This window comes from Hemiscyllium ocellatum, chromosome 34, assembly GCF_020745735.1.
Source record: "Hemiscyllium ocellatum isolate sHemOce1 chromosome 34, sHemOce1.pat.X.cur, whole genome shotgun sequence".
Lineage (NCBI taxonomy): Eukaryota > Metazoa > Chordata > Chondrichthyes > Orectolobiformes > Hemiscylliidae > Hemiscyllium > Hemiscyllium ocellatum.
Genome location: NC_083434.1, coordinates 22,546,379 through 22,558,842, shown reverse-complemented (window position 1 = coordinate 22,558,842; position 12,464 = coordinate 22,546,379). Strand labels below are relative to the sequence as shown.

General features: G+C 43.4%; 1 protein-coding gene across 1 annotated transcript in view; it reads right to left on the bottom strand.

The window, feature by feature from the left end:
* Nucleotides 1–12,464, bottom strand: part of pik3r4 (phosphoinositide-3-kinase, regulatory subunit 4) — a 99,390-nt gene that overhangs the window by 25,333 nt on the left and 61,593 nt on the right. Inside the window, exon 12 of the mRNA XM_060850286.1 lies at nucleotides 11,097–11,262. Coding sequence (XP_060706269.1) covers nucleotides 11,097–11,262 — 166 coding nt within the window. The remainder of the gene's footprint in view (nucleotides 1–11,096; nucleotides 11,263–12,464) is intronic.

The window sequence follows — 12,464 nt, the reverse complement described above, 5'->3', positions numbered from 1 at the left end:
GGGGGCGCGAGAGGGAAAGAGAGAGAGAATAGTTTAATCATTATGATCTGATTTGTCTGCATAATTGTTTGTTGATGGTTAAATGTTTGTGTTTGTTTCCCTGCAGCTCGACAACCAGGGGTATTTTGATTTTATTTTGCACTTGAAGAATTTAAGATAGTTTTTTTTGACAGAGAAATTTTTCAGTTCGTGATTGATGCATTTGAAAGGGACAGTATTAGATTGGTTTCGGCTGAATGAGTGAGAATAGGTTGTTCGTATTAACTAGCTGCAATTGAGGACATTTAGAAATTGATAGATTGGTAAGGGACAATTGCAAGTTATAAAGTTAGGTATTGCTTATACTATTAAACAAAACACGACCAGACTTGAATGGTATGAAGATGTGCTTTATGAGAGCAAAGATAATACATTAGTTGGACTGAAATATATTGTAGGATGGATAAAGGGACTGCAGTTGAGACACTGAGTAAGAAATTTCTAGTGGCAAGAAATGATATTGTAAACATTTCTGAGAAATGGGAAAAAAGAACTAAGGATTTATTGACTAAATGGCCAAAAGAAAGTATCTTTGATATACATATGTGCAATGGAAGGATTAATTTAGAACTGTAAGCCGAAAGATAAATCTAAAAATAGAAACCAAAAGAGGGATCAGGAGATGGAGATATTGAAACTTTTCAGAAATAAGGTGAGGAACTGAAGGTAGCTTGCCAGCACCTGTGGCGACTAGGAAAACTGCCGCTACAGGAAACAGAAAAGCAGGAATCAGCACTCCCCTCTATACACAGATGTGGAGAGGTTGAATAGACCTCCACCATACTCGAATGAAGAGGTATTGAAATAGTATCCAGTAATAAAGGGAACAGTAGAAATAGAGGGACAGTTAGAATGGGATGGAAGTGCAGAAGACAAAAATGAACTGAAGGAAGGAAGAAAGAGAAAGGGAGAAAAGGGACAGGCAGGAGCAAACAGAAGCTATACAATGAAAGCAAGAAAAGCTGAAACATGAGATTAGTGTGCTTTGTGGGCTAAAGGAACAAAAAGCAACTGAGGAATACTCATTGCGATACGAAAGATGGGCTGAAGAGAAAAGCAGTGAAACTGACGCAGAGCAAGCAGAAAGGGATGATGAGAGGCAAGGAAAGAAAAAGGCCCCAGTACCTAAAGAATGGGAGGAATTAGAAATAGCATCGGACTCAGAGACCAAGGGGGATTTATTGAGAAGTAGTGTCAATAAAGGGAAAAAAAGGGCCAACACGAAGGATGCTACCGCTCCTTATGAAAGAGGGGAGAAACCCACAATACATTCCTTGGGGAACTCAGGATTTGGAAGGGCTGAAGAATGCGCTGCCCAGTTTACATGAGGGAGCGGGAAAGTGGATCAGGGCTTTTGAAGATTAAACCACAGGGCGATTGCTGGCGATAGGAGACTTGAAGGCCGGTGAGGTTGGTAGGGTTCCCGAGGTTATAAAAAATAATGGTCCGAGCCCGTTTGAAAAACGTGGCAGACGATCTAATGATTGATGGGGTCGGGTTTAATCAAGTGACACAGAATGTATGGCAGGCCTTAAGAGACTGTTATCCACCCAAAGTGGACTCCCAGGCTCTGAGAGGGGATCCACTGGGAGAAAGTGAAAACCCGGCTGCTTGTTTGGAGAAACAGTTAAACAAGTGGAGGCTGGAAACAGAGCAAGACATAGAGACTAATCAGTTGCTGACCACATTGTTCTGAAATTCCATTATTGAGGCAATGCCCTCCCAAGTCAAGTCAAGACTGGAAGTGGTGGTGGGTCTGACATGATCAATGAGCCACCAGGAATTTCAAGATCATGTAGCTCATGCAGTTGAAAGGTTACGAAAAGACAAAAGAGAAACTGTCTGAACAGCAGGAGGAGGTGCAAAGGAAGCTGGCGCAAATGCAGCTCGAAGAGCTTAAAAGAAAAAGAAAAAGAGAACACTAAAAATTAAGAACAGACACAAAAATCAACACTGGCGTGAATCAGAGCCGGCGCAAAGGGGGGGGGGGGGGGGGGTCCCGGTAGCCAGACAAGGGCCAGAAAGTCCCATGCCAGCAATGGAGGTTTTCCTGCAGGTGACGTGTCCAGGGCGGGGCAGATTTAAACAACAGCCCAAACAGAACTGTAGTTCCCAAGGACAGGGACGTATGAATGGAGAACTAAGGTACATGATAAATAATTGGGGTCAGGGGGGCCCAGAAATGATGTGCTGGAAATGCCATCAACCAGGCCACTTTAGGAGGAATTGCCCTTATTGGACTGGGCCCCCTCTGCCCTATAGCAGGCCTGGATGGCGGGAATCCCCAGTGACCACTTCCCAGACACCAATAGGCCCAGCAGGACCTGTTAACCTGTATGGAATGTGTTAGGGATGCCCTGAGCACTTGGGTGGCAAGGGACACTACCCTGTCGTAGCATGGGAGGCTGATCAAGAACCAGTAATATAAGTTAATATAGAAGGGCAGCAGACAGTAGTGATGATAGATACTGGAGCTACATACACTTGTGTACAGCCGCGGTATGCCTCTAACCTTCTCATGGCAAGGTAAATTTGTTAAAACTGTAGGGTTCTCAGGGAATTCACAGTTAATCTGATTTACAGCTCCAGTAAGATTAGAAATGGAAGGTAGGGAGATAGCTCTGCCAATATTACTGTCTAAAGAGACACCAGTTACCTTGTTAGGTAGGGATGCTTTACTACACTTAGAGGTAAGATTGGAGTGCACACAGCAGGGCTTGGTCGTAGAAAATGCCAATACACAATTAGTGATGCAAGAAGTAAAAGATGTTAATGTGTATTGGATAGGGGATATAGCAAGTGATAGTCAAGACATTTGGGGGATGTGGGAAGTAGAAGTGTTGACTATGTTGACCAAAGCAAGACCACAGCTGAAAATGTGTTGCTGGAAAAGCGCAGCACATCAGGCAGCATCCAAGGAGCAGGAGAATCGATGTTTCAGGCAGGAGCCCTTCTTCAGAGCTCCAAAACATCAATTCTCCTGTTCCTTGGATGCTGCCTGACCTGTTGCGCTTTTCCAGCAACACATTTTCAGCTCTGATCTCCAGCATCTGCAGTCCTTACTTTCTCCTCAAAGCAAGACCACCTAAGTCTCAGCCGCATTGTACAGTGATATTTGAGGAGTCTCAGGATGAGGTGTTAGAGAAGCAGTGGCAGCAGGAAGTCACTGCTCTGCAACATTTGGGAAGTGAAGCAATAGTATTAGAGGAACAGGGAGTGATCCTGCAAAGGGAGAGAAATGCGTTCCTGAAAAAGTGGTACAGAGTACCAGGCGCCACACCACATGTAACCTTACTGGTAAATAAGGGATATCAATCTAAAGACTTAGAATCTATGGCCAGGCATGAAGAAACAGTTAGGGAATAGCATATGCTCATGACAGGGGTTTGGGAATCTGGGGTTGTCAACGATATTAAAATCCTAGCATGCTGCAACAGGGAATCTGAAAGTCAAGGTAACACTCCAGCGGAGCATGCCAGTGACAGTGGAGGAAGATGATCAATATGGTAATGAGCAATTGGATGCATTACTAGCCACTCTGTGGTCACAGCATGATACAGATCTGGGGAGAGTGAAATCGGTTAGCCCAGAGAAAATAAGTTTGAAACCAGGAGCTGGGACAGTAGTAAAATTTCTGACGAATGAAGTTAGTTCAGACAATGGGTTTGCCTTCATTCAGAAAGTAGATAAGTTGGTGCTGCAATCTTTGAAAATAAAACAGAGGTTTGGGTGCATGTATCTTCCCCAGTCATAGGGTATGGTGGAAAGGATTAATGGGACATTGAAAGCCAAATTAAACAAGATCTGTGTAAGCACCAACCTTAATTGGGTTGATGTGCTGTCGCTGGCGCTAAGGAACTATCGCATGCAGACTAATCGCATGACCAACCTAACATCGCATGAGATGCTCATAGGTAGACCTGTACCAGTGCCCAGGTGGAGAGGCCCATATGAAGGGCCTAGCTTGGAGCAGTTAAGCTTAGAACTTAAGCAATATATGCAGCAGCTAACTATGATACACAAGAATATACACCTGCAGGAAACACAAAGGGAACCACCACCTGTTAATGAGGAAGAACCTATTAAACCCGGAGATTGGGTGTACATGCGGGTTTTTTGAAGACACTGGAATGAGCCGAGGAGAGAGGGACCTTTCGTAGTGACTAAGGCATTACCTACTGTCATCCAAATGGAAAGATGACACATATGGTACCACCTTAATCATTTACTAAAGCTCTCCCACCAGACAAATTAACTCTAACACTGGGGTAAGTGGAGCTGAGGCCGAGGAACTTGGACACGGGCAGGGCACACAGGAGGCTAGTACCCCTCAGCAGGGTTCCGAACAAGGTACTGGTGAAGTTCTTGGGGATACTGATCATTCTAGAAATGATTGTGATGGAGATGTAGAGCATAGTTCTCCTAGCAGCAGGGATGGGGAAGACATGGGGATGCCACTGATACCCCTGTCTGTGATGCCAGGCCTGCATACTCAGACTTGGAGACCATTAACTTGGCAGACCTGGACTGGTAATGCCAGGACCATTCAGGCTGAAAGGCAAAGGCATATTAGACCTCGCTGCCCTCACTTGGGTACGCACCCATGACAATCACTGGTATCAATGGGCAAACTATATAGCCACAATGAAGGCTAGATAGGACGATTTCTTGTGGACTGAGGCAACCCCCCTCATACTACAGTGTCTCTATGCCCTATAACTCGACCACCTGTACTCAATGGCATTCGCAGCACTCTAGCCGACCTCTTAACCCGGATGATTCATCAACTTACAGGCAATCCCACTGCCTGTTTTGGTGCCTCCTACTTCAGGCCTCTACGTTCTATCAGCAGAATGACGTGGGCAGGCAGCAACCTCAACGGTGGTGTGGCTACCAGTAAGACTAATTACACGTTCCCAGTGGTTGATTTCAGGATACGGGAAGGGTTGAGTTTTGAATGCTTTCAGCTCCACACCAGTAGGCTATTTTAAGGGTCTTTGCGGGAATACAATTGAGTTAGAGGTGGACACCACATCTGGGGCTGTTTCAAATTCTCAACTCGCCCCACTGACAGATACTTGGTAGCTGTGTGGAAAGAAAGGACAGATGCGTCTGATGCTGCCCACTGACTGGAGTGGCAGCTGTGCCTGTGTAATGCTCCTACACGAGGTAGTTATATTGCCACACATGCAGCTTGATGCTACATCATAGCCAGCTTTGCACTGAAGTAAGTGACGGTACGTTCCTGATCCAACAATTCGGATTGATAGCACAGAATAGCCAAAAGGTATTCCTAATGACTTTAAGGCCCACAATGAGATTGCTGCAGGCTGGGAAGCTTTCATCCCAGGGAGAGGGGTTAGCAAGAATGCTGAATGGATTAATTACATTTATTACAACCAGCAGAGATTTATCAATTATACTGATGATGCCTTTGTGGTCTTGAGAGAACAATTCAATGTTACCGCTACTACTAAAGTGACATGGCAAAACAGACTGATAGGATTGGCAGAAAAAGGCAGGGTTTGTGTGATGTTTGGGGAACATTGCTGTACCTTTATACCTAACAACACTAGTCCTGGGGGATCTTTTACTAAAGCATTGGAAAAACTAAAGAATCTAAGACAGTAGCTAAAAGACAATACGGAGTTTAGTCATCAGGCTTTTGATTGGCTAAATAATACATTAGGGTCTTGGGAAGCATGGTTTGTCACGATTGGCCTTGTTGTAGGTGCGGTTTTGCTTGTTGTTGCCTTCGTCTTTTGTTGTGCTTTACCTTTTATTAAATCCTTTTTAGTTCATGTCACTACACGGCAAAGTGTGGTCATTTCAGCTACCCCAAGAAATGCTTACTCCTCTGATGGAACCCCACCGCTCTATTATGATGATCTAACAACCGCCACAGTGCAAGGAATAGATCCACGTGTGGAGGTCGATGATACTTCTGAAGAACGTGCGGATCCTAGATTGTGAGGGATCTTGGGTCTTTTTTCCTGTTCAGGTTATTGGAGGAGAGGTTTTTGGCCCAAGGGACCCCAGGAATAGAGGAAGAACCTTCAATGGAGGAAGACGACTCTGAAAGTTATTATTCCATGTTGGAACCTATATTGTTTGTATTGGGCACAAGAGTGGCTGAGGTTGTTGTCCTCTTTCTTTGGGTGAGACCAGTAGGTCGCGGAGGGGGGGGGCGGCGGAATATAGAAAATAAGCAACATGAAAGCATGGGAAGGGTTAACGCATGAAGACCACTGGCAATCTGTGTTCTATGGAAAGCAGGATGGAATAACCATAGTGGAACATCCTTACACCAATTAGCAGAGTAAGGTTTAGGCTGAAAGGTCAATATGGCGAGATGAGATAACAAATAATAAAGCAAGTTTCTCTGTTAAGTATTATCATGACAGGATTGGGACAATAAATATTTGGGACATGACATTAAAATATCTAATTATTAGTCAGTAGAGTCAGCTTGAGATAGGAGACTATTGTAACAGATGGAATAGCTAAATATCTATCATGACAGGTTAGTCTGGAATTGAAGATCACTGTATCACAGTTAGCAATAAATATCTAACCATGACATTAGAATAACAAAAAAGAATATACAACTAAAGAGATAATGGGGACTAACATCCACGGGTTTATTGTGTAGCTAGAGTGAGGTACTTTGATTAATATAATTAGACATGCTGATAAGCTAACAGAAAGATGATTTAAAAAAATATAAAAATCCACGGACCCTGAGGCTTGTGGGCATTCGAGAATCTGCTTTCTCAGTGTCATGGCTTTTTGTTTGCAAATAAAAGACTTACTTCTTGAAGAACTCTCTGCATCTCCTGGTGGTTCTCTATATTTTCTCCACAACACTACCAACTTCATTTCCCAAGTCCAGCAACGAAACTCTTCCATGATTTTTGTAATAGCATCCTTGTTACACAGACTATCTCCTTCCATATTGAAAATACAGAAGCATTGACTAAGCTTTCCTCATCACTCCTACACTCCCCTCAACATATGACAAAGCTGGCAAAATGTAGTGTCAGGATTTAGTAACACCTTCTGAGAGGTACTGAAGGAGGGAGTTTCTGAATACAGGAGTGTCCTCTTTCCAAGGGAAATGAACCAGAGGCAAGCTGAATCACCGTGGTAGGTTGGATGCAGTGCTGCAAGGGAATAAATAATCTCTTGCAGCCTGTCACTGTCTACTAAATATTTCCTGTCCTTATGAGTAAAAGTTAGCATCATAAGCTAGTCACGGCAAAGGAATACCATATATAAGATTGGCTGTCAGGCATCTCCATCACACAACTCATGTACAATCAATGAATTACATCTATCCAGGAGTACCACTTGCATCAGAGACGCTGTCTCCTCTTTAGCATCTGCCAGGATTGTAATTAAATTAGAAAAAGAATATACAACTCTCAGCAACTTGTGCACCACCAGCTCACTGGCATCTAAATAGAACCAGAGAAAACTATACATCACAGCTTCTCACCAAAGGTTTGTAAGGAACAAGGACACCACCACAAAAGCTAGCTTTAGGAGGAGCATCTGATAAATATGAGATGCATATATAAAGCTTTATTGATTTCTATCATCTTTAGATATTTCGCTGTACTCAACCACCTTTTCACTCATAACCTATTGTTACCGCAGTCTTCTCATGAAGTGCTGCACAGCAACATTCATTCATTGGCAGTCCCTCACAGACAGGAATGACTCTCTTTGAATCTTGGGGAGAGCCCTGAGGTGGCTGTACAGACTAATGCTGCTACCGCAGGCTTTATGACTCTTGGGACAAAAGATGGTCACAAATAAGGGGTGGGTGGGAGCAGGCTCATTTTGCTGTTCTCAGCTGGCTTCTGCTCTTTCCCAACAGCAAGTCTCGAGATGCTCGACGTCTTCCAGTAGGCTCCTTCTCCACCTTGGACAGTCTTGGGCCAGTGATTCCCAGGTGTCTCTGGGAAAGCCACACTTCACCAATGAGGCTGTGAGGGAATCACTGAAGCACTTCCTCCGTCCACCTTAGACTCACCTGCTGTTTCAGAGCTCTGAGCAGAGCACCTTCTTGGAGAGTCTCTTGTTGGTCATGTGGATGACATGGTGGTCAGTGCCTCGGTGCTGGGGATGTTGGTCTGGTCAAGGACGCTGCTGGTGTTGGTACACCTTCTCAACAGATTCACAGGATCTTGTGCAGATAGCATTGCTGGCACTGCTCCAGCACTTGGAGGTGTTTGCTGTAGACAGTACACATCCCACAACCACTTAGAGCGGGAAATGCCACCGCTCTGTAAACCATGATCTTGGCGTCATATCTGATGTTGTCCTTGAACATCCTTTGCTACTGCAGCATTTGGCCACCTGAGGATCACTGGAGGCAGAGCTGGATCTCTTCATCAATAGCTGCTTTGGCAATCAGAACACTTCTGAGTTATTGAAAATGGTCAATGTTCTCAAAGGCCTCCCCGTCAATCTTAATGATTGGAGGACTCACTTGATGCCTGGCCAGGTTGGTGGAGAACCTTTTTCTTGCAAAGGTTCAGGTCAAGACCCATGCCCTCATATGCCTCAGTAAATGTGCTGACGATGGTCTAGAGTACATCCTCAGAGAGCACACACACAAGCATCAACTGCATACTGCAGCTCAATGACACTGGTTGGGGTGACTTTGGCTTTACCTTAAAGTGGCAGATGCTGATTAATTGCCTGCAGGTTCTGCAAGTTAGCTCCACTCAAGTGGGAAACTTGTTGGCAGTGACGTGAAGTGTTGCAACGAGGTAGATCGAGAACAGTGATGAGGCAACACAATCATGCTCAACACCAGTCCAAACAAGGTACGGGTCTGTGCAGGCGCCATTTGTCATTACCATGGCTTTCTTTGCATTGTGGAGCAGGTGAGGGATTGTGACAAACTTCATGGTGTTACCAAAGCAGAGGAGAATGCTCCATAATGCTTTCTGATTGACTGTGTCAAATGCCCAAGGTCATATACAAGAGTAGGTTATTTTCTCTACATTTCTCCTGCACCTGTCGCACAGTGAAAATCATGTCTATTGTGCCCCTCCAGGGCTGGAAGCCACACTGCAATTCCAGGAGGAGCTCCTCAACCACAGTGAGGGGCAGGTTGAAGAGGACCTTGGTGATGACCTTCCCCCAATGGTCAACTGTAGGGCGGTTCCCCTGAATTTACCACAGTTGGACTTGTGCCCTTGAAAATGCTCTGACTACGACCTCTTGGAGCTCTCCCAGGATGCTCTCCTACTTCCAGATAAGGTAGACAAGGCCATATAGCGGCAGCAAGAGCTCTTTGCTTCCGCACATCAATGCTTCAGTGAGGATAACGTCTGTTCCAGCAACCTTGCTGTCCTTAAACTAGTGGACAGCCTTCTCTACCTAATGCAGGGCTGGGGTATTGCTGAGCTTGTGTTGTGTAGCATGCATGCCACAGCAACAATCACAACATGAGGGATTCACATCACTATCTGTTTCTATCAATGCAAGCAACTTGCTCACGTACCAAAGCTAATGTCTTTTAATGTCTCTTACACGACGAGTGGGAGGGTACGAGGGAAGGGATGCATGTGCATGCGTGTATGTGCGCGCATCAGTGAAAAATTAGGGTGCTGACACCACTTGAGGAGCACCTGCCAAAATACAGGAGAGTGAGAGGAATATACAAGTGGGGATGGGGAATTAGGTTTCTGCAGCAATCCAGTGAGAACTGCTCCAAGCAGCTAATCCCAGCTATACAAGAACAAAATCTTCATAAAACCATGGATAAAGGTGGTATCTTGTGACTAATGAATCTTTGTGTTTTTCTCTGCAGCCTTCAGATCCTGCTCATAATCCAGGGCTAGAACAGGAAAAGTTCAAGATTACATCCCTGAGGAGGAATAGCCAGGATCCTCACAGGAAGCACCATCAAGGCATTCAATCACACCTTCCACTTGTGTAGAACCACACATCCACTGGAGGAGCTGGAAGAGGAAGAAATATCCAAGCTCTTTAACATTCTGAGGATTGCTGGAGAACAGGGATGTAATCTTGAGCTCTTCCTGTTCTAGCCACCAATGTTCGCAGGTATTTGAAATTAATCACTTGCTCCAAGTCTTCACTCATAATCTTTACACATTAGAAACTCAGAAGTAAGCCATTCAGCCCCTCGAGCCTGTTTTGTCATTCAGTGAATTCATGGCTGACATGTGGCCTAACTCCATATATCTGACTTTGGTCCACGTCCCTTAATACTCTGCTAAGCAAAAGTTAATCTCAGATTTAAAATGAACAACTGAGCTAACATCAACTGCCATTTGTGGAAGAGTCCCAAACCTTTGCCAGCTATTGTATGTACAAGTGCTTCATAGCCTGACTCCTGAATGGACTTAGCCTTAATTTTTATGGTACTTGCTGTGTCATTTGTTAAGTTAGAACATCCATGACAATCAAGAAAAGGTTCAATATCAATGCTGGTGTAATCCAGCTTTGGATTGTGAAGTCTCACTTGACATTGCTTCTTGTTCTTATCTGGCATTCTTGTCCATATCCTATTATATTATGTTGTACAAGTAATATTTTTCAGGGACACCACAAATTCTACTGCAATCCCAGACCTCATATCTAAACACCCAAGTCACAGTTCTTTTCTAGGTCAATGAACATAATCTTGATTTAAAAAAACTAAGAAACTACAGATGTTGGAAATCAGAAACAAAATCAAAACAGAAATTGCTGGAAAAACTCAGCAGATCTGGCAGCACGTTCTGAAGGAGAGCCACTGACACAAAACATTAACTCTGCTTTCTCTCCAAAGATGCTGCCAGAACTGCTCAGTTTATCCAGTAATATGTTTTTGTTTTGTTTCTGAATATAATCCTGATGTTACAAGAGTCTTCCTAATATTTTTTCATCATTTGTCTCAAAACAAAACTAGCATCCAGTAGCAATTCTTCTGGTCATGAATCCAAACTGAACTTAGACTTGTACTATCCTTTTCATTCATGTTTCTTGTTCACATAGTTTAGTTTAAAAAAGCATTGAGAGAAATACATTCATACCTGGTAGTGGTTGTCTTTCCCTCCATCTTCTGACTGTCCCATATCTTCACAGTGCCATCATTTGAACAAGTAGCAAAAATTGAATGTTCATCAGACACCCGGATTCGGTTTACTGCTGACTTATGCTCATGAAGATGTGCAACTAGAAGCCCTTTGGGGTGCCACCCTAGATGGACAGTGAAACTTCTCATGAGAGCATAGAAAATCACAATTCTAGGATCTTGTTTTTCTCTCCAAGCACACACGTATTCTGATAATAGCTACATCCTTGTGAATGTCCAATACAAATTACAAACTTAACCATATGAAAGCGATCCTTGATATGTAATACTAGGCTTATCAAGTAAAAACCAATTACAAATTGGTCAGCCTAATTCAATATGCATAAGCTATTATAAATTATAAGCACAAGCTTCCAAGCTCACCCACAATTTAATAAATTATTAACTAGACTATAATTGAGGCAAAGACTTCTGCATCATTTCATGAAAAAAGGTACAAATATTTAACCAGATGAAGATAACAGAGTAGAAAGTTGGAATAGTTTTGACTTACTCTTCAACTAACAGAACAGACAGTAATAGGCACAATTTATGGCATAAAATTCTGCAATTCAAAAATATATATATTTTTTTAAAAACAGAAACTATGTTAGCATGATGTTCGATATCCATATTGTAATTTTGTGGTGATTTAAGTTATTTAATTCTGTAACATCCCCCCTCACTAGCATATAAACCTTTAGGCATCTGCAATAAATGTTCGTATTCTAATGAGTATCTAAGAGTATCTAGCAACATACTGTAATGGCAATAAAGCATAAAAATCCAAGCTCCAGCTATTTTTATTAAATAGTTTTATATTTATTGATTGGAGAAGAAATATTTTCTAGGATAGCTTTCTGTCTGCTTTTACATTTAGAAAAAAGTTTGCTGCTAAAATAGCATAAATAACATTGGGATACACTGCATTTTCTGCCTTTACTATTTAATAGGAAGGATATACAGAGGAAACTTGATTATCTAAAGCCACTTACCCAAAAATCGGATTATCAGAAGGAGATCTCGAGGTCCTGATGGAAACATTACATCAAAGACGTGTTTCCAGCAGTGATTGTGTTTTTTGTTGATAATGATTAAACAGGCACCATCTCCAAATGACTTACCTCCCGCCCTCTCTCTCCACACTTTCCCTGGACTTCTACATAGGGGTGTACCCTATGGGGTTGGAAGAGGTTTGGGGGTGGGGTTGGGGGCAGGGTTGGAAGGGGTTTTGGAGGCAGGGTTGGACCAGGTTTTGGGGTGGTGTTGGATGGTGGGGGGCAGGGGGGGCGGTGTCTGCGCGCTGTGCTGCTGCAGTCTCCTGAAT